The sequence below is a fragment of the Phyllostomus hastatus genome, unplaced genomic scaffold (genome assembly GCF_019186645.2).
Source record: "Phyllostomus hastatus isolate PE091 unplaced genomic scaffold, TTU_PhHast_1.1 phas_contig_402, whole genome shotgun sequence".
In the NCBI taxonomy this organism is placed as follows: Eukaryota; Metazoa; Chordata; class Mammalia; order Chiroptera; family Phyllostomidae; genus Phyllostomus; species Phyllostomus hastatus.
In genome coordinates, this window is record NW_025333873.1 from 4,863,252 (window position 1) to 4,886,486 (window position 23,235).

Sequence of the window (23,235 nt, forward strand, 5' to 3'; positions counted from 1 at the left end):
GGAAGGAATACTATATAGGAGATGTTACTTGTTTTTCATTGCATTACATCAGAAGGCACATACCGTCAGGTTGTGCTAAGTTTGACCTGTAGGTTAAGCTGATGACCACCAGATCTTTCACTGCAAACGTAGTTTCCCCTTTTTGATAATCTGTGGAGTGAGTCTTTGAGACCGTATGAATATCTTAGCATTTGTTGATAACCACAGTCAGTCCTTGCCTGAATTGGGGCTGCAAACGGTGGTTTTGCTAACTCTCCCATGTGATTATCTGGCATTCTCTGTAAAGAATAAGTCCTCCTCACCCCTGGTGTGCTCCGCCCCGCCGTCTTCCGACGGCTCTTCCGGCCTCCACTCCAGCTCACTCCACTCCGTCGGCTGCCAGAAGAACGTGCTTCATTGCGGATCTGGACGCATCCGCGCCCTGTTTCAGATCCTTCGGGGACAAGCTCGAATCTGTGGGCTTGGCACAGGGCTCGTTGTGAGGTGGCTCCTTCGGGTTCAGCTCCCTCCGCACCCCCTCAGGTACTCCATTCAAACGATCTACAGTTCACCGACCACGGCGCCCTACTTCACAGCCGTGTACCTGTGCACGTGCTAGTCCCTCTGCCCTCAACCCTCCAGCCTTATCTGACCCCAACTTGTTTCTCAGGCTTTGGTTCAAGCATCAGCTCCTCTGAGCCAAAGGCTGAACAGGTGCCTTCGTGGGGGCTCTCGTGACATGGCACACACCTGTGGCCCTGCATCGAAAACGTTTGCTGGTTTGCATCTATTTTCTTCTGAGGTCAACAACAATCTACTCTGCTTCTGGAAGCTCTTTCTTTAGGGATGCGAGGTGTCTAGGGTGGAGTAGTGAGTATCAGGGCCACCTCCCAGGACGGAAATGGAGACATCTGCGCAAAGAACCCATCAAAGTAACAGTGCTGAGTGCATTTCAGGGACTCGTTACCGCGGGTATTCCCTGCTCTCACCTCAAATTTCTGGGAAAGCTCTCCGTGAGGTGCGAGAGGAGGTTAGAGGCTGGCCTTCTCTAAAGTTGCCTACAGAGCTTGCAGAACACAAAGAGGGAAGAAGAGAGAGCCTGGGTTTCTCTCTTCTCTCTTGAGAGAAAGAAGATTCTCTCAAGTCCAATTTCTCAGCTGGGTGTCCTTTGTGGCTGTGTGTAGGAGTAAGGAGAAATGGCCAAGCTCTTTAAGAGGAGTATTTTCCTGACTTTAATTTGAATTGGTTTAATGAGATGCTTCTCTCCTGACTATCATCTAAGATAAACCACCCCAAGGGAACCAGAGCTGTGGTGAAGAACGGAAGGAGGAAGGAGAAGTCGTTTGATAGAATGCACTCCTGGCCCGGGAGGTCTGGCTGGGCACTGCTGGCTGGAGCGGGATGGGGGACATCATCCCCTGGGTGACAGAAAATGGAATGGAAAGGAGGAAGGGATCAGGAGACACAGAAAAGAAAGGAGGATATCCAAGATAAATGATAATTTCTCCACAATGTCACTTAAGGCTGGAGCTGCTGGTCTGCCCCAAATGTGTCCTTTCTGCAGATGCAAGAGTGAAAAGTGCTAACAGAGTCCACCACTTTATGTCACCAAGGTCGGTAGAAAGGGAGACGACCACCCCCACCTCTATCGCCTAGGAATCTACTCCAGTCTTGCACGTTAATTTTTCTGACGCTTGCTGTCAAATTTCCCCCCCAAGAAAGAGGCTCAGAACAACAAAGAGACACAGAGAAGAGCAGAGTTTATCTCCTCAAAGCTGTTTCCGTGGTCCGCCCCGAGCCCCCAGGAGGAGCATGTCTGCCAGGCCACTCTAGGAAGCCACGGCCTTCTGTCCACTCTTCAGCTTTTGTGTCCCCTTTACGCAACGAAGCAGGGGGCTCAGTTCTGCCCTGGTGAGCTAGGGGGGCAAGGGAGAAAGACTGCACTGCCTCCCTGCGTGCAGGACTGGGTTCAGAGAGCACACTGCCTCTGAGCTCCCTGGTTTGTACAATGTAATTCCAGTACCTGGGGATTCCAGAGCTTTATTTCATAGCAACTATTAAAAAGTGTCACGCACATGCACACACACAGTTTTCCCAGAGGGAGTGGGAGGAGGGATGAGAACTGAGGCACCGAGGAGAGAGAGGCAAGGTTAAGGGCTGGCCTACGCATCATGCCCTCCCTAGGGCCACGCAACACCACAGGAAGATGATTGGCTTAATATCCACACTGTGGGTCACGTTTGGCGGGGGTTTCTCTAGGCAGGCCAGTGATAGCCCGGATCTGCCACTCCACCTGTGCACCTGCCCGGTCTACCTGCACCTGCCCTTCCTGCCTCCCCTGCGCAGCCTCTGTCAGCTTCCAGCACTGATCCTCCTGCCGTCACTGCTGCCCCTCAGGCTCAGCCATGTCTCCAGGGGTGCCTGGGCTGTGCCAGCTGTTGGAGCTGGGCCTGCGGTCTCTCCAGATACCCATGGACAGCCAGCCGCCAGCCGCCCGCACGCAACGCTCCACAGCCAGGGAAATCCAGGGGAGGCTGGGCCTGTGTCCCTGAGTAATGAGCAAGCCTGCAAGGCAGGATGAAGCCTGTGACTCAAAGTGTGGGGGCACAGCGCAGGGAGGAAAGAGTGGGAGGGAGGCAGGTGGGGGGCCTGTTCCCACTATTCCGAGGGGTGGGTGACCGAGCATTCACAGCGATACTGCTTGTGACACACCCAACCACACGGAAAGCAAGTCAGGCTGTGGTCTCTCTGGGCTCAGCCCAGCTGGCTCTCAGAGCTCCTTGACTGGGGTCGGAGAACACCCGCCCCCCAGGCGCTGGGACTCGCTGGCCAGCTCTGGCTTACAGGGCAGAGGCCCAGCCACGCTACGTCCTTTGCTGCTTCGGGCCTCCATTCCTCCCTCTGTTCTCTTTTCTAGGAGCCATCTCGGATTCATTTTCTCTTCTTCGGCCCTGAATACCAAGAATTCAGTAGGGCCCTTGAGGCTGTGATATGTCTTTATCACACACTTTCAGTATACAGTCATTCTTACATTTCTTGATTCCAGTGCCCCGATCCTCCAGGCCTCGCTCCCCGTGAGGAGGCCCTTCTCAGCCTCCAAGGCTTTCACTCCTAAACCAGTGCATGTGCGTGTGTTGAGCATGACCCAGGTACTTTTCTCCGATCCTTGACCTTGCCCTTCCTGGAAATTTCTTGGGTCTCTGGCAACCGTTACTCTGAAGCAGCCTGCAGGATAACAGGGCCGCAAGAGCTGGGGGGCCTGGGATCTGGTCGCCGCGAGTGGAGCTGAGCACAAGCGTGGAACTGCCACGGGCCTCCCCTCCCCTCCCTTCCCTCCCCTTTCAGCAGAAGGCGGGGTGAGATAGTGTCTGGTTCGCAATTGCACCGGGGAATTTTTTGGCTTCCTCAATTTCATGTGATTATTGATTCGGTTCCCTTTCTGGAACCAAAATAGTCAAGTGCTAAGCTCCCCATTCTCTCCCAGCTGTGACTCCAGTGCTAGTATCTTTTGGCGGTATTTAATTCTGCAGCTGCAGCTTGGCTCTGTGCTTCCTTTGCTTCACTTTTTAGTTGCAAGTCTCTCCGGCCAGGTCAGAGGTCTGCCCTGAAGCACACTCACCCTGGGCAGGGCAGCACGAGGGGCAAGCACGCTGTCCCTTGCCAGCGTTCCTTCGGGCTTCATAGAGGTGCTGCACAAAAAATCCAAATTCTGTTTTCTGGCACCATCTCATCTGCCATTTGTTTCCAATAACATTGCTTCTTATTACTTTCTCTTAAACGTTTATATTTTTTAATAGTTGATAGCTTCACATGGTACAACATACAGAAGGTCCGAAAGGCTTTCAGGGGAAAGTCTTACCTCCCAGCCCTCAGCTCCCATCCCCAGGCGCGCCTGTCACCGGTCTCCCTGCAGGCTCCGAACCACGAGAATGCACGCATGGTGACGCCGGTCCGCACCTTGCCTTTTCCCTTGTCAGTCTTGGGAGACAATGTCCCACCCCCGATACCGAGCTGTCTGATTCTTTTCACCAGCTGCCCCTGGTTGTACCGTCACGGAGCCGAAACTCCTCCTGGTGGACATACAGGTTGTTCCTGATCTCTGAGTCTTTGTTTTCATGGTCAAACTGTTGACCACATGAAAAAAGGTGAAAACAGCTCCTGTGTACCAGCAACAGCTTCCAGGGTGTCCCTGGGCCTGTAGGATTTTATCAGATGATATGACATTTCCCACCCAATTAAGCCTGTGCATGTTTAATGACTCTGGGCAGGCTTTCCAGCAGATCTCGGATACACGCCCAAGGAGACCGCGCCTCCTGATGAGGTGTAGCGGATGTGCACATGGCCAACGCCGCATGCCTAGCTCTAGGTTCCCTTCTCCCTTGCTGCCTCTCTTTTTGGATGCTATGTATGATAAAAATACCAGAATAGATGGTGGAAACAATGGAGAGACCTGAGAGTTTGAAGGAACTTAGTTACATGAGCCAGACAAGAATATATGTAGCTGTACAACATTTTGAAGGCAGTATTTGAGCAGGGCCAGGCCAAGGGTTGCTGGAATGAAGGGATTTGAGAATGGAAGGCAAGGAAAGGGGAAAGAGCAAAGGCCAAGAGAGGGGAGGCGATGGCTCAAACTCAGACGTCTGGGAGGAGACCAAACAGACTGGACAAGTGATTCATGCGGGGGTGAGGGGTGGGGTGGACCATAAGGTGGGGAAGAAAATCTGGAGCAGGATTATGGGAGATTCAGATACACAGATTGGAAGTTTATATTTAACCTCGGAGGGTCTAAAATAAGTCTCATGATCTGGTAGGGCACGTTCCTCCAAGTTGTTCTTTTTCAGGAATGTCTTAAGCATTGGTCCTTTACTGTTCCACATAAAATTTAGAATAATCCTGTCAGGTTTTTTTTCAGGATTGCACTTGTCATGGCATTGATTCTGTAGAGTAGTTTTAAGAGAACTGACATCTTCGTATTTTTAATTTTTTTAGTTTTGGGGAGATCCTTACAAATAATGTTTCTTTCTTTCCTTCTCTTTTTTTATTGTCATTCAAGCACAGTTGTCTCCATTTCCCCCCCTCCACTCCCCCCCCCACCCCAGCCATCCCCACCTCCCTCGATCCTACCCCTCTTAGGCTTTGTCCATTGTCCGTCATAGATGTTCCTTGATGACCCTTCCTCCCTCAGAAAACAAATAATTTTTCAACCTGAAGCCAAAGATAACTGGCCCTGGACAGGTAGCTCCGTTGGTTAGAGTATCGTCTGATACACTAGGGTTGCAGGTTCAATCCCCAATCAGGGCACATACAAGAATCAACCAATAAATGCATAAATAAGTGGAAAAAACAAATCTCTCTCTCTCTTCTCTTTCTCTCTCTTTAAAAAAAATCAGGCATGGAAGGAAATGAAACAGCTTGAGTGTGAAACAACAGGCAGTAAAAACAGACCAACAAAGAACTTTTGTTGTAGTTCTTTTAGACACAGATGTAGAACTTTTCGACACAGATTATAATATAATGATCTTTATAATAGTTAAGTAAGTAATAGAATAGCTTAGAAATATCTGCAAGGATAAGGAAACCGTAAAGGTTGGCAGAAGCTTGGTTATGTCCACCGCTGTGTGCCCAGCGCCTTGACCATTTCCTAGCACAAAGGTACTGAGCAAATATTTGTCCAGGGAATGTCTGGATATCTGCACCCTAGGTCCCCTGTCTGGACCCTTGTCACATATCTAACTGCCTGTTGGTCATCTTGTTACCCTCAGTTCATTTCCAATGTATTGGAAATCTGCAACATGTTCAAAACAGCTCACCGGTGTTTGCATTATTTACCCCTGTGCCTCCTTATTTCTCTCAATGTTTTCATCCTCTCCGTCATGCAGGCTCCAAAACTTAGGGTCACCCTTTCTCTCTCATCTGCTACCCACACACCTAGCAATTACCAAGAGTCTTCCATTGCACTTTTTAATCTCTGGACAGTAATCTTTAATTACTGTCCATTCCCACTGCCACTACAGTCCAGGTTTCTTATTACTACATACCTGGGTAACTACTGGGCTTCTGATTGCTAATCAGCCCTACGCTTGTCTATTCTTTTTCTCGCTCTTAAATTATGATTCTAAAATGATACCCATCCAATTCTTCAACAGGTATTCATGGAGCTTCTATTCTGTACCAAACTTTGTGCTAATTGCTAGGATACAAGTGAACTCCAGAGACCTAGTTCTTGACTTCAGTTAATTTGTTGTCAAGTGAGGAAGACAGCCACTTAAAATAACAATCACGGTTCAGTGGGACGAGCGTCACCATAGGGGAAGATCACAGGGGGTGTGGAAGCCCACAGCGGAGGCAAACGTGGGGGTGGGTGAGTACAGAACAGCTTGTGGAGAAGGCTTCCCAGAGTAATGGACTTTTCACCTCATTTCTCGTTCCTCCCCTCATTGCAACCTTCTGTTCCATTTGTCATCATTCTTTCTACATCTTCTCTCTCCTCCAATTTCTTCCCAGGCCCCACACTCATGGGGATCATCTCCACAGCCCTGAGAGTAAGACTCATGGGGTACGCGGGCCGCGCTAGCTTGAATCTGCGGGTGTGCACACATGTGCACACATACGCATGTTAGGGTGAATCATATGGACTTGACTGAATGTTTAACCATTTTTAACCCACAAAATGGTCATTCCATATGGTCCAACCATATGACTCGGCAATTTCGCCAAGGGCTCTCCCTGCATAAGCCCATTACACAAACTCACAGGCACACACGCACAAGCAGCCCCGCAAATGCTCTATGGACACCCTGCAGACTCCATAAGTGTAAGTTCTGATTTACATAGTTTATATCTGACTACACGTGTGTGCATAAACACAGGAAATGACAAGCTCACTCACAAATGTCCTCACGTACCATACACCCAAAACACACACGCCAACCGACAGATGCGCAGAATGCAAATCTACACGTGCTCCCTCTCACACACGCCTCGTAACCGACATATTGCTGCACACGTACAGGTCCGCACCTGCACTCGCTTACACACACCCTTATCCAGGCCAATCCAGAATAACTCACAGACTTTACAAAGCCAGCCCCGTGTACCCTTAGGGGAAACTTTCACCCAGCCACGCCTGTTTCTTTGTAGACCTAGAAAGTCAGGAACAAGGTGATATGACTGTTTCAAATGAGAATTACTCAACTCTGAGTAAGGATCTGAAGAACTCTGCTATACGTCAAGTGCTCAGGCACTAACGCACGACCCTCCAACACCCACTACCCTACTCCAAGGCCTTTTTAGTGTCTTGCCCTCAGTAAGCTTCACTTCAGGGCTGAGGTTACCTCCTATGTGACCTCTGGGTGTCTGTCTGCCTTATCCAGAGATGGCCTTTTCTATTGCTAGTCCCCACCAGGCCAACCTTCCTGGTGGGTTGAGCAAAATGGAAACCAGTCATAGAGAGGGTGAGCTGGAACTAGTTATGGGGTGGGTTCCCAGTAAGTTACGACAAGCAGTTGTCACAGTTGGCATCGGCGGACAGTTGCCTTAGCAGGGAAGTGGCTGTAGCTGGAGTGGGATCGGTAAGCACGGGGGGAGAAGGTGCCTGCCAAGTGTCTGTTCCTCCATCACATGTGCTGCTTCCCCGGGCTCCAATCCCTTCTTCCTTGCTTCCCCATCACACGTTCTCTGTCTGGTTTCCATGGACACCGAGATCCATCACAAGAACAGCACGAGAAGCACTGAGCAGAGAAAAAGATCAGACCAAACCTGTTTTCCTAGCTCTTAGGCCCTTGGGTAAAAATTAGGTAGGAACTATTTTTGCAAACTTTTTATATTAAAGTGTAACATACTACGGAAAAGTGCATGCTTCATGAGTGCGTAGCTCAGTGAATTTTCACAAAGTGAACACATCTAGGTAACCACCACCCAGATCAAGGCAGGGAATGTGGCCAGTACCCAGGAACCCTCTCTGTACCCACCCCTTTTCGTCCACTGTGTCCCAAGTAGCCGGAATCCTGACTGCTAACACCATCGGTGAGTTTTGTCTGTTTCTGAACTTTAAAAAAATAGAATCATTCAGGACATGATCTTTTGTGTCTGCTTTCTTCAATTCAACATCGTCTTTATGAGACTCATAGCAGTAGGATAGTACTACAGAGCAACAATATACTATTCCATGGTGAGAATACACCACAATTATGTATCCATTCTGCCACTGCTGGACAAAGGAGTTGTTCCAGTTTTAGACTATTACTAATTGTGCTGCTGCAAATATTCTTGTGCAAGATGTGTGTCTCTGATAAAGGATATGTACCTAGAATATATAAATAATCCTTACAAATTAATTTTAAAGAAAAGAACAACTCAATGAAACACTGGGCAAAATAACTGAACAGCCCCTGCATATAAGAGGGATCAGCCTATAAACATATGAAAAGCTTCCCAAACTCCTTAGTCAGGAGGGATAAGCAAATTAAAACCAGTGGTACATGCTGGTACGAACCTATAAGGAAAGCTAAAATGAAAAGACTGTCAGCACTGAGGGCCAGTGAGAATTTGGAATGGCTGGTACTCTCTCGTTCACGGCTGGTGGGAGCATAAATTGATAAAGTCACTTTGGAAGCCTGTTTGGCAGCCCCTACCGAAGCCGAACACACACATACCTTACGACAGAGCAACACCCCACAGAATGTGAATAGGAGGAACTTTGTTCTTTGCAAAATGTTAAAACTGCATCCAGCTGCTAACATGCCTAACTCATCAGCAGCAAACTGGTCATTTTAAATCATTTTTTTTCAATTGTCCACCATGATCTGCATGGTTCCTACTTTTTTATCCACAGCTTTTTTTAGCCACAAAAGTTATCCATGACTTTTGTCAATATCTCTGCTGTATCTTGTTCCTAACTGTTAAAGAGAGCCAGGTAGACAGGGGTGTCCTCTGGCACAGCCACAGAGGTTTCCTTCCTTCTTTACTTCTGATCTTTGTCATTGTCTTCCCTTCTCTCTCCCTCCCTTCCCTCCTTTCTTTATTAACCTCGTTATTCGACCATAGGAGGCCGTTAACTACAATTGGACATATAGGTAGAAACATTGGTTTGTGCCAACGTTTCTCCTCCCTGGGTATCCAGACCAGCATGGTTGGAGCCCCTTGAGATCTGGGGGAAAGGATTTTTGGCAGAGCGGAACTATGGACAAAGGCCATGGAATTCAAATGAACTTGGCCTCTAAAGAATGGGAGGAAGAGGGCATTTGAGCTTTTTCATTAGTTCACCTGGTACCCCAGGATGTCTCCCAAGGAACAAGCACCTTGCTCTGAGTTCAAATTCCTTAGTGGGGTTAATGGCAATTTTCTACCCGTTTGTGTTACTGAGTATCACTTGCCACATATTCCTTATCACTACATTGTACACCTTCCTGCTGGCATCTTTGTTTCATTGGCTTGGCACTTCCAAGACGGCTCAAGCCCATGGCTGGCAAGTTGGTGTCTACTGTGGGATGGGAGCTCAGCAGTGGTTGTGGATGGGGGCAGGGGGCCTCAGTTCCTTTCTGTGTGGGCCTCTCCATGAACCATCTTCAGTTTGATGTCTGGGTGCCAAAAGTGAGCGGTCCAAGAGAACTAGGAAATTGCATTGCCTTTTGTTACCTAGTTTCGAAAGTGTCGTAACGTCACTTATACCACAGTCACAAGGCAGCACGCATTCAAGGGAGAGGGACCACAGACAGCGCCCCCCACACACACGTCTCAGGGGGAGGGGTGCCAGTCCTACTGTAAGAATATTACACGGGAGTCTTTAAGACATCATGCAAAGTGAAGTAAGCCAATCACAGAAGGACAAATACTGTATGATTCCACTCACATGAGGAGCCCGGAGCAGTCACCTCCATGGAGACAGGAGGAGAACAGCGGGTGCCGGGGCTGAGGAAGGAGAATGGCGGGGGGGAGTTAGTGTTGGGTGGGCACAGAGTTCCAGTTTGCGGAGATAGAAAGTTCTAGAGATGGGCTGTGATGATGGTTACACAACATGAACGTACTCAGTGCCACTGAACTGTATACTTAAAATATGAAAGTGGTAAATTTTGTTTTATATATTTTCACTTTACTGCCATTAAAAATTATCCTGAAGGACGGGAGATGGTGTGCAGGCACTGGCAGAGAACACCAGCTGCCACAGGGCCCTGGGGATGGTGGGGGGAGGTCTCCGTGTGGCAGGGTTGTATTCCCGGCCTCTGAGAGGGTCTCGTGCGCGCTCAGAACCACAATTCTGTGCCCTGGTACGTAAGAAGCAAAGGACTGGTCAGCGTGTTCTCAGGTCCCCAGGTTGCTCAGGAGAAACTCTCCTCACGCCAGTGGCTTGTCCAGGTTTCTTACTCCACTTGATCCTCTGCCTGGTTTGTATTCCTCTGTAGAATCCCCAGGCAGTTGTTCTGCATTTTCTCCAGAGTTTAGAGTTAGCAGTGGGAGAGTGGGTCCGTAGGGAATCCTGCCTACTACCGTGTGCCTGTGGTGTTGTGAGTGTTTGTACTTAAGAGCTTTATCTTCTAAAGACACGTGAGTTCCGTTACAGGTCCCGGGCTCAGAGCACCCTGCACGGGGAGCGCAGGTGAGACGAGAGTGCGCACGAACTGGGGAGTGAGCCCGCGAAGGGCCGGTCATCGCATCGCCTCCCCTACTGCACGCGTGTGAACGCCGTCCCATAAATCATTCCAGAGCATAGAACATGAAACAAAACTTCCAAATGTTGTTTTATGAAGCAAGTATAACATGAATATTTAAGCTAGGTGAAGATAGCACACATTACTTAACTGAAAATTACATTACTGATGAATATTACCTAGTTCCATTACTCCTTAAGAACGTGATACAGAAATTCTCAAAATGTTGCCTTCCAGGATTTGCAAATATATAACAAAACTCTGTGTACATTTACCTTTGACAGAGTAATTCCGCTTTTTCAGAAATTTACCCCGAAGACACACCCACGAAAATATGAAAATACATAAACGGCAAATGTTTTGATTGAAAAAGCCGAGGCACACCCACACGGCAGAGCGCTGTGTGGGTGTTAGAGAAATGAGTATGATCCTTGCGACGTACAGGGGGCTCGTTCCAGGATATATCCTTAAGGAAAAAAGCAAAGTTCAAAGGAACGCACATACACATAGTTACCTTTGTATAATAAAGAGGGAGAAACAAGAAAATATACATGTAACTGCCAAGGTTTTTTAAGAGATTTTATTTATTTACTTTTAGAGAGAGGGAAAGGGAGGGAGAGAAACATCCATTTGTGAGAGATACATGGATCGGTTGTCTCTGGCATGTCCCCAGATGGGGACCTGGCCTGCAACCCAGGCATGTGCTCTGACTGGGAATTGAACCAGCGACCTCTCAGTTCACAGGCCCGTGCTCACTCCACTGAGCCACACCAGCCAGGGCTAACTGTTAAGCTTTTTATAAAAAGGAAAACAAGAAGGACTGAACCGGGGTGACTGGTTGCCCGCAGCAGGCAGGTGGGCCGAGGTGAAGAGGACTGGGACAGGGGGGAGGTGGCACTTTCCTGAGTATGCCCGTATGTAACATGTCGACTTTTGGAACTGCATTCATGTTTTACAGATTCAAAAATTAGTAAAATGATGTCAACAGAAACAGAGGGAAAAACCTGAAATAAAGTATAAACTAGAATAAATGAACTTAACTATCTTTCAGATGAAAACCATAACCACACTAAAAAGGAAAAAAAAAGATTAACCCAATGAACTTTGAAACACAAAATCCAGACTACATGAAACGATATGACACACTGTATTCGTCAGTGTGTGACAAAAGTAATTATACACAAATAGTGAATTCTAATTCAAAGTGTTTCTGTTTTTTGAAATGATACGGCTTAGCGATCCTTAAACTACTTCCTGTGCAGGGCAAGGCCGAGCGAGCGAGTGAACACACTGAGGGTAATGGGAGCTGAGCTTCTCAGCAGTGAAGGAGGGAGTTATAAACATGGAAAGGGAGGAGGCTGGAACGCATCCTGTTGTGCCAACATAAACTGGGGATATCAGTATGAACCATGTTTTACTACATGGATTTAAATGCATGTATATACGCAAATGTGGTTTTTTTCCTGTTCAGTCAACTAAAAGGGCCCCAAAGCAAAAACACCCCAGTGTCCATGAGTACAACTAACACCCAGATCTTGGTTTCTAAATACCATTCTCCGCTACAAAACAACTTAGGGAACCAGGGCACGTAGTTGTGCCAGAAAGCAAGAAAGTGCTCAAAAAATGGTAGAGACATATTAAAAAGACATGAGAGTCAGCTTGAGCATTAAAATGAATAATAGTAATAAAGCAATACTCATGAAGTAAAATAAGCACATAGGAGTCCATACCGATATAAATTAATAAATTATTGACTGAGCAAGGAACACTCTCCCTTAAGGTAAAATGCCAAGTAATAAATGTAGGAGGAATGACAGAGTTAGAAAATCATGATTTTGCATCTGTCATGGTAAGAATATCTTCAGCTGTGAATCATCATTAGACGTGTGGTGATGTTTGTGGGTGACAGTTCAATGAAGGATATCTATATAACCTCAAAATGCCCCCTTACAAAGCACTTATCACAAAGGAAAAAACCCACTCTAATGAACTCTGCCTTACAGCTTAACCAACTAAAGTTAACATCATTAATTAATGCAATGAGTTGAATCACCAACCTTCAGATACTGATGCCCTTGAAAGGACATTGTCTTTTCCGTGATATTCCAGCCAAACATAACTGAATTTAATCATAAGAAATACCAAACGCAAAATGAGGAGTATATTCATATTCAGGTGTAAAAAACTACCTGTCCTTTTCGAAGGCAAAGAAAAGCCGAGGAACCACACCAGGTAAAAGACTGAGGATACACGACAACTAGATGATGCTGAATTAGACTCCAGGCCAGGGGGTGAGGGACGAGAGGATGGGAGACACAGTTAGACAGGATATTTAGGGACAAGTGGTGAAATTTGAATATGATCTGTGGGTCAGATCGAAGTTTCCCCAATATTCTTGGTTCAAGGCACCTCCCGTGTCTCAGTGATGTTTTTCCCAGTCTTTCTCAGCCAAAAGAAATATCTAGATCCCAACAACTTGTTAAGTATTTACGCCCTAACAATGTAATTACTATTTGAAAAAAAATACAAGTAAAACAGTAAATTGAATGAAAACACTTTTTATTTCATTCTTAACCACAACTATCTACTAATGCGATTTGTGTACCTGTTGGGCACCACATAACTGCTTGAACCTTGGAATCGGGTTGGGCAAGACCACCCTAACTTCCTGTTCCACGCTGATTTTCGCACTGTAGTTGGTTTTTATTAGTCCCCCAAAACCCCAGCTTCTCAAATATATGACATATATAAGGAGTATGGCGCCATCTACTGCAGAAATTGTAAACAACCTCAAACAAGTAGGTTTGTATAATCTGAGATTTTTGTTTGTTTGCCTTGAGAATTGATTTAGACTGTAAGGTATCCCAGATAGCCCCCGGGGAACTGAATTCACTGTGAGGCCGTGGGGCACCTAAGCACACCGTGTGAGAACCGCAGGATCGGATGATAGAGCTGTTTTACCCCTGTGTTTACCCCTTGTCTGGTTTTGGTGAATACACTGTTGCTATGTGAGCGAGAGCCCTTGTCTTGGGAAATAGACCTTGAAGTATTTATAGGAAACGCATCTACTAATCACTCTCCAGTGGTTCAGAAAAGACCTGTAGGTAGATAGATGAATAGATACATAGAACAACTGATACGGTAAATAACGCAAAAGGTTAACCGATGAAACTGGATAAATGGTATACAGTAGTTTTTTCCTACTATTTTAAAAACTTTCCTGAGTGGAGTTATTTTAAAATAAGTGTTTCTTAAAAACACAACACAAGACCACATTTGAAGGTGATTACACACATGTAGGAAAACAAATTCTAAGTGCCTGGAAAGGAAAAGCGCCGGTTCAGATCGTTACAGCCCGTTCTAGAGAGGGAGCGGGCGCGAACTGGGGAGGAGCACACCCAGTACCTGTGACGTTTTGTTTCTTCTGCAATGTGGTATTCATTACGTTATTCTTTTTGCCTTTAGGTATGCCCAATATGTTTCCTAATTTACTGTTAAAGTACAGGTTTAAAATACGTAGAATCTTTCTCCATACAGCAGTACGAAAAACAGGAGTAAGTGAACGCATAGGGCTGCTGCTACTGGGCGTTGGCACGTGCTTCGCGGGCAGCGCCTCCTGCATGCAGTCCTTCCCAGCACCGCGGGCCCGCGCCGCACCAGCGCGGGGCACCGCCCAGCCGACCGCGGCACGCACACTCCCGACCCCCCCACATCTCCCCGCGCCCCGCTCCACACAGCGAATCCATGCTTCTCTTTCCTCTTTCTATACCCAAGACCGGAGAAGAAAACTGCTTTCTTGCTTTTTCCATTCCAAACTAATTTAACACACCCAGTAGAAAAATATGACTATTCACGTTCAAGCCTCGAAAACGTCAATATGAAAATATGGAAATAAACTTTAAACTTTGGTATGTTTTATTGCCCTGATGCTCAAGAGTATCGCACCTAATCAATCTTATAGTGAAAGACTTGGCATTTTGCTGTTATCCTACCACAATACCAGTTCTATTACAGGGTCAAAGGTGAACCTTCAAAGAAACACATGTTTCTCGATTTTATTAAATCATATGGAGAGATCAGCATCTGGAGAATCAGTTTAAATCCGATTCTTTTAAGCTTAAAGCTGTCAAACCTCTAACCATGACTTATATTTCATATTTGTAAAGAATTTTAGAAGCTTCATTGAAGTGTTATATGACTTGTTGATTATGAAAACAATCCAAAATAGGCGTTTTTTCTTTAAAGGCATATAATGTTTTAAAATTAAATTTTAAATAGAAATACTTGAAAACCTAACGTAAAATAACTATAGTGAAATTGTGAGCCTTTACTTACTGTCTTCCTGCAATGCATTTAAGATGTTTAAAGCTATGTGGGGATACAAGCAACACTACCTTTTCCCTTGTAAGTTACTGGGAAATTGGCAGCCATTCTTTCTCAGGGCACTAAATAATCATTTGTCAAGTTCTATTTATCTTCTGTTACTGAAGATATTGATTCAAAACAATTACAGTTCCTCTCAGACTGATTTTTATTAAGCAGATGCTTTTCTTATCTCTTGGAATAAGAGAATATAAAAGTGGTTATGTTAGAATTCATCATTATTTGACTGCCTTATTGTCAACGGAAGGAGACGTGAGGACAGAAGACGGGCAAAGTTTGTCAGGGAGAGGAGGGAAACGAAGGCACTTACAACTACAATCACACACACATGCACACACACCTTGACACACTGTGAGAGGGCAAGAAAAGTCTAGTCTGAGCCCTCCTCCTACAGTTTAGAACTACATGATAAAAAAGTAAGGACTGAGCTTGAACCTGTCTTGACTCTAAATGGATAACCTATTTTTTTTAATGATAGGAATGGGATTGAGATCTTGCCTAAGGCCTGTTGAACCTGAGAAGGGATGTACCTGCCAAAAGGACTCCTTGGGGTTAACTGGGTCCAAATTAATAATCTCGAGTCTAGCAGTCACCATTTACGGTGGCCTCTCTCTCTCACACACACACACAGTCAGCATATCAGGGAAGCCACAGATGGAGCTGCCAAGCCTCCTGCACTGTTTCCCTGCCCAAATGGCACCTTATAGAGGAGTTATTGGAATTGTATTTTGACCAATGGGCTAAGATCTGCTCATTCAATCGGTGCAGAACAGCTATATACTCATTTGCATCTTTACTGACCAATCAGAATGCATGATTCTGACCCATCAGGGCAGTGCTATTTGGACCCATTAAACTGAACATTTGGATCACTTATTTGTATAAAAATGGACCAATCAGGAACCAGGGCAGCCACTTTCCCTATAAAGAGGGCCTTCCCTTCTCCACTGTCTGGAAGGAGTGCACCTTTGGTTTTCTTGGGTGGTTGTGTTTCCCCAGTCTCTGAACAGTTCACCTGAGTAACGACTACTTTGTAGCCCAGACTGAGGACTCCTATTGGCGAGGCTGGAAATAGGAGGGAGGGGGGAAACTCTGGAGTTGCTCAAGGGCTATGATAAAGGACATGGATACAGGACAGAGACCCTGTTCTAAGGCCAGTTGTTCCCGCTCTCTGGAAAAGCACCGAATCATGGTGAGTCATGAATGCACCTGCACAGAAGATGCTGCATGACCCCTGCTTCATTGTAATAGCATTATAATAAATTCACATTGTGGGACAGCCCTGCCCCTTCCCCAGTTGCCAATTAAGGAAAATCATGGGAGACCACATGCAGTAGCTTTAAAGTAGTATAACTACTTCTACACACACAATAAAATGCCACCAAACAAGCCAGGGAACACCAGACTTATAAGAACAGAATGTCTTCAGCCCCAGAGGTCAGTCTCCTCTGCTCAGAGTTGGCCTGTTCCCATGTTCTGTGGGGTGTACTATCGCTTAATAAATCTGCTCTCTCTCTCTCTGCTATAAACTGTGTGTTTGGTTCAATTGTCACAACCACCAGGAACCTGGTTACCTGCGCCCACCTGCAACATTGGCATTGGATTGGGGGCCGACAGCTATTTTTGACCAACCCCTCTTCTAGGGTCCCGGAACTAGGACCAGGGTCCCAACTTCCCCATTTCCCTGGCTCCTGACTCTACCTCTTGGGGAGTGAGAGCAGGGGAAACACAATATTGGAAGGTGAGGGGTGAGTGGACCAGTGTGGAGGGAAGAATCTAGAAAACACCCCAAACGGACCATGGTCTACTTCAGATTTTTAGCTTGTTGATCCTTGAGCTAACGAATCCCTAATTCAGGGGATCCCAGCAGGAGGATCCACCCTAAATAGCCAACAAATTCCTACCGCTTGGCAAGGAACATAACGAATGCCCATGTCCTGGCGCCCCCGCACACTTCACGAAAGAAAACTCCCGCAGGCCAGCCGCCCCTGCAGGCCGTCCACCTGCCCAGGGACCCTCGCTCGGTCTCCCGTCCCAAGTTCAGGTAACCACAAGCTCAACTCCAGGGCCTGGCGATGACGTCACACCTCCCCCTTCTATCATCGCGAGACTCTTTCTCCCCCCCCCCCCTTCCCCGCCCCCCCCAGTTCAGCGTTCCCAACTGCCCACGCTGCTGCCACCGCGCAGCGGCAGGGATGGCGAGCCGCGGAGTGCAGGCGGTGACGGTAGCAGCGGTTCCGTCATTGGATGAGGAGGCTTGAGGGACAGGCCAGCGTGTTGAACAAGGAGAAGCGAGGCGTGTGGCCCCGAGAGAGCGAGGGCAATGGAGGCCAACACGCCGAAGCGGAAGGAGCCTGGCAAGTCCCTGCGCATCAAAGTCATCTCCATGGGCAACGCCGAAGTGGGAAAAGTGAGTACCTTGCTTGTAGGGGCGGGACCTCACTGCGGCAGAGCGACCTGCCGATTGGCTGGGAGGGCGGTCACTCAACAGCCTGGGGCCCAGCCTCCTCCCCGCCCCTGAGAAGGCCCTGGTCTCCCCCTGGGAGATGAGGCTCCTCAGGGAAAACTCTCCTGACCTTATTGACCTCTGCGTTGTCACCTCTCCTATTGACGTCACTTTTCCTAAGAAGGTGTCTCCCGTGGCCCTTAACCCACGGAGGCCTAGATCCTAACGTCAGACCGTCTGCTTAGATACCGTTTCTGCGTTCTAGGTGACTCATCCAGGACTTAGAGATAGAGAATAAAACTTTAGTTGCCCCAGGCACTGCCTGGGAGCCAAAGGGAACTTCTCCTGTGGGGATTGGGGGTTTGTAAAATGTTTCTCTGCAGACCTGGAGCCCAGAATCCAGCATTTCAGTCGTAAATAGCATGACTGATGCTGAGGTGTTTCACAGAGAGGTACAATGGATGTCAAGGAGTCTGGGTTATTTTGTTGGGCGTGTTTGTTTTGTTTTTGTTTTTGGTAGTGTCACCACGTCTGTTCCCTCACAGATGCCTTAGCTGCACCGCCTTTTTCTTTTCACAGTCTACTGGGTATCCGCTGTAAGCTCTCCCATTGCATGGGGTATCAGGGGGGTTGGGGAGTGAGAGGTGACCGAGGTCTGTACCTGAGTGATTTCTAAGACATTATCTCTCCTGGGTACTTGGAAGCTGTTGGTTAAGAACCTCTCAAGGTCATCAAATTAGTGACAGTGACAGGATTAGAACCTCGGTCTTCACACTCCCGCTGCAGAGCTCTTTCCACTGTGTGCATGCTGTCAAAGTCAGCTGGGAATAGGATCTCTGTGCTGAAAGAGCTGTGAATGAGGGTGCCTTGTGCCTTGCACATGGTTAATGCTCATTCAGTGTTCATGAGTGTCTTTTCTTTCTGTTTAGCAGCATTTTACCATTTGTGTACCTGTGTGTATATATGTAAGTACTAACAGCGTTCACTGAAAGGCAACATTTACTGAACATCAGCTGTGTGCCAGGCATTGCAAAGAAAAGAATAAAATGCTTCTAGAAGGTTATGTACTATACTGGCAAAGAGAGCATGCATCACTTTTGTAATTTTACTTTGCTTAATGGTGCAACATTAGAAATAGCTCCAAATGCCATGTCACTACATTCATTTAACGTTGTTCTAGATTTATTAGCCAGTCCAGTTAGATAAGAGAAAAGTAAAATATGAAGTAGTGGAAAGAAGAAGGCAATATTTTCATTGTTGGCTAATGATATAATTGTTTATCTAGAAGCCCAAAGAGAATTAACTGAAAAACTATTAGAAACAATGAGAAAATTCAGTAAGGAAAAATATACAAAAATTAACAGCTTTACTATACAAGATTATAAATGTTCGGAATATCTCATTGAAAAGAGTATTTTAATTTGCAGGGAAAACCCAAATAAAGTTCGTAGGTTTAAAATTGAGGAGAAATAGGTAGAACCTATATGAAGAAAAATTTCAGATTCTACAAGGGACGTAAATTACTTAGGCAAATGGGAAGATATTTCTCCTTAATTGGGGTCACTCAGTATTGTTGAGATGTCATTTCTTGAAAATAATACACAAATGTAATTCAATTCCAGTTACATTACCAACAGGGTTTTTTCTTCACAACATAATAAAAGGTACTAAAGTCCTTATGAAAAATGAAAACTGAGAATAACCAAGAAAATTGTGAAGAAAGAAATGAGAGGAGAGCAATACTACCAGATATTAAAACACATTTTTAAATTACCAAGATTTTCCTATTGATACTGGAAAGGAAATATGGAGACATCAGTGGAATACAGTGGAGTCCAGAAGTAAACCCACACATATAAGGAAATTCAGTTTACAACAACTGTAATTAAATCATGGGAACACAGGGACCATTTAATGAGTACTATTGGAACGAGTACCTACTGTTTAAAAGTAGATTCCTATTGCATTTCTTTCTCAAAAATAAATTTTAGGTGAATAAAAGATTTAAATGTAACTTAAAAATTTTGTTCTTTAGTTATAATAGTAGCACAAACTCACTTTAAAGAATTTGGAAAATATAGAAAGACAAACAGGTAAACAATTTTAAGTTAAAAATTAAGGAATGCTCTTGTAAATAATCCTTGGATCAAAAGGCAAATGACAAAATAACTAGAAAGCAATTGAAAGGATAGAATCTATACCAAAATCTTCAGGACAAAATTAAAGCTGCAAAGGGAATTGCATTATTTTATTCATCTCTAAAGAAGAGAGATAAAAACTAAAGGAATTAAGTGGTTGCACAACTTTGTGAATGTACCAAAAACTATAGGAGTATATACTTTAAAAGTGTGAATTTTATGGTATGGTATATCTCAATTTAAAAAAAAACACTAAAAGAACTTACTGCATTAGAAAAAGGACACATAATAAACTAAAAGAGAGAGGGGATTCTCTGGAAAGATGAATGAAAAAGAAAAGGGCCTAAAAATCTGCTTAAGAAAAAATAGAGAAAACAGAGAATTACAAGAATTTTACCAAACAAGAGACAGTCACGTTCTGGAGAGATGAAAAGGGTGATCAGAGAAAATGCCTGCGGTTCTGTGGGGGCGCATTTGCAGATGTAGAGGAAGTGGAGGATTTCCTCGCAAAATGTAAATGACCAAAATTGACTCAAAAAGTCCAATTGACCAGTTACCCCAGGAGAAATTACAAAAGAAATTGAGAGATTTATCATTTAAAAAGGTATCAGGACCAGGTGGCTTCATGAATAAGCATTATTTAAGCTTTCAATAACATATAATTGCAGTTTCTTAAGTCATTCCAAAGCAAAGAAAAATATGAACAGGACTTCAGTTTACTGTTTGAAATCGTGGTAACCTAAACAGCAAAACTTGATATAGTATCAATGAAAAAGTATATGCCAATTTCACATATACATAGAGATGTATAATTTCTAAATATCAACAAAGAGAATTCAGCAATATAGCAAACGTAATTCACTATTAGAAAGTAGGGTTTGTCATAGGAATGCAAACATGGTTCAATATCAAGATGTCAATCGACATAATTTATTATATCAACTGATTACTGGAGGAAATATTTATGCTATGTACTATAAAAACACTTGATATAATCAAGTAGTCAGTTCTAATAAACACTCCATGATAAAACAATATTTGTTATCAGCTGACAGCAAACTTACCAAATGGTAAAATGCTGAGGCCATTTGCATGAAGTATAGGTACAAGAAAAGGTTACTTGCTATTTTTCTCTGTTTTTGAGCATTGCTTTTTGGAGGTTCTAGAGATGCAGTAAGAAAAAGGAGATTCCAAAGGGCTTACTACCCTCTATGGGAGAATCCTGGAGTTTCTCTGTGCATTTTGTTTATGTCCAGTTCAACTTTCAGCAATGGCAGTCAACCTGCTCCCAGAGTCCCAGCCCAGTTCTCAGGGTCCTCTAGGATCTGAATGTGTCTGATATACTCACCGCTGAATCTTTGTATCAACCAACTCTGAAGCTTGCCCTAATTCTAGATTTCCATTTGCAGTAAATAGATACCTTCCTGTTGAATTGGGTGTCTCTTACTTGTGGCCAGAAGTATCCCCACCATACTGTATTGTAGTATATACTTCTCCCTACATATTGTAGTATTCCTTACAGTATTGTACTGTATACTTCTCTGGAGTTTGCTTTTCTCTCTTAACAGTAGACTATGGCAATACCTCCAGGTTATCTGACAAATAACTCGCTCTTCCTCAGGGTTGCGTAATAGTCCATGATATGCAAGTAGTCCCTCTATTGATGAGAATTCACTTCACTTCCACCTTTTTCCCTACCACAGTTTTGCAGTAAATACCAATGTGTGTCTCTGTGTATATACATATAGGCATACCTAGATTTATTGGGCTTCACAGATGGTGTTGTTTTTTACACATTGGAGGCCAGGCCACCTGCAAAAAGCTGATGACTCGCTGAAGGCTCAGGTGATATTTAGCATTTTTTAGCAATAGAGTATTTTTTAATTAAAAGATGTATTATTTTTTATGGACATAATGCTATTGGCCACACTTAACAGACCACAATACAGTGTAAACATAATTTTTTTTAGTAGTTATGCCAATTGCTCTTCAAAACAGTGTCTTTCTACCACTCGTATGCAGGCACCCCACCCCCAGCCCTGCCTGAACAGATGTTGTCATTCTTTTCATTAGTGAGAAGTACTTTTATTGTTACTTAAATTTGCGTTTCACTGCCTACAGGGGAAGTGGAGCATCTTTTCATATGCTTACCGGAGACTGGGGTTTGCCCGTCTGTGTATGGCCCAGTGTTTACTCCCTGTGCTCAGTTTTTCTCGTTTGGTGACATGAACTTTTTGCCAGTCCCAGTAGTTCCAAATATTTGCCCAAGCATGCTATTTATCTTTTAATATTCTTATAGATATTTTGCCAGGCAAAAGTTTTTATTATTTATTATTTGTATGTACTCTATTATGTCTGTCTTTTCTTTTGTGGTTTCTGGGCTTCCTTTCTTGACTGAAAAGGTTTTTTGCTCAGGCTACACGCATGCTGCACATTTGCATCTGAGATTTGTATTGTTTTATTTCCAGATACTTGAATCGTAAATTCATCTGTATTTATCTTTGTATAATAGGGAAGTTAACGGCCCGACTTAATTTTTTTCCAGATGGACGATCAGTTGTGCCAGTAGCATTTTACCAAATGCATCATTCTTCCCCATTGATTTTAAATGTGCCCTTCGTCACTTTTTACATTTCCTTACGTGGTGGGATCTGTTTCTGGGCTGTCTGTTTTGCTCTGCCGACTTATTTGTCTGCTCCTATGCCAATACAATACTGTCTTAATACAGTCTATGTTTTAATATCTGTCAAGGCAGATTCCTCTTTGTTTTTCATACTTGGATTAGTTCTTCTCAGTTGTTGCTTCATATAAATTTTAGGATAATTCTTTCTTTTTTTTTAAAGACTCAAACCTGTTAAGGTTTTAATTGGGATTGCATTAAAAAAGAAAAGTGCCTTAAAATTTACTTAAGAAAAATAGTGAAAGCAAAAAAAAATCCTATTTTATGTCATTTAACTTGGCTCCTAAGAGCCTGAGGACCAGGAACCCCGGCACCTTGTGTTACAGGGAGCAGCTGTTAACACTATTATTTAAATGTGTATTCTTTACACACTTTGGACTAGTGTGTAAATAGTGTACTAGAGTTAAAGGACTTCCAGGCCCCTTAATCTCATGAATAGAGTCTTTCTCCAGAAAGACTCATTCCGTCCATTTTTTAGTATGTTGTGAGAAAACCTTTGTGAAGTACCTTCAAGCTATAATGTGACTTTAAAGTATAGTCTCATAGCAGTAGTCACGTCAAACAAGCTTTTCCTTCAGTTCACAATGAGCTTACTAAGTCCTTTTTATAGTAACTGTCCTATTTAATTCAGACTGAGGTTCATCAGGAAAGGATTGAAGCACAATAAACTCCATTACCAGCACTTCAAGGAAATTAGAAGTTTCAGGAGTGCAAAGGATTATTATTAATATATGCCATTTTAAATTGGTTTTTCATTGGCACTGAGATAATTCTGCAAAGGACATAAAGAAGAAAAATACTGGTGTTGCCCTCACATGGTGTACTGTCTAGCTGAAGAGATCAGGCAGATACACACGTGGGAAAAGGTAATTAACAGTACAAGGCCATGTGTGACTGACGGCACACACGTAGTGTGCGGGTGTGTAATAGCGTATGTGTAAAGTGCTAGAGGAGTTCAGATGC

General features: G+C 44.6%; 1 protein-coding gene across 1 annotated transcript in view; it reads left to right on the forward strand.

The window, feature by feature from the left end:
• Positions 1–17,170: 17,170 nt before the first annotated feature.
• The window catches only part of DNAJC27 (DnaJ heat shock protein family (Hsp40) member C27), a 28,893-nt gene continuing 22,828 nt past the window's right edge, over positions 17,171–23,235 (forward strand). Inside the window, exon 1 of the mRNA XM_045844659.1 lies at positions 17,171–17,418. Coding sequence (XP_045700615.1) covers positions 17,332–17,418 — 87 coding nt within the window. The 5' untranslated portion in view covers positions 17,171–17,331. The remainder of the gene's footprint in view (positions 17,419–23,235) is intronic.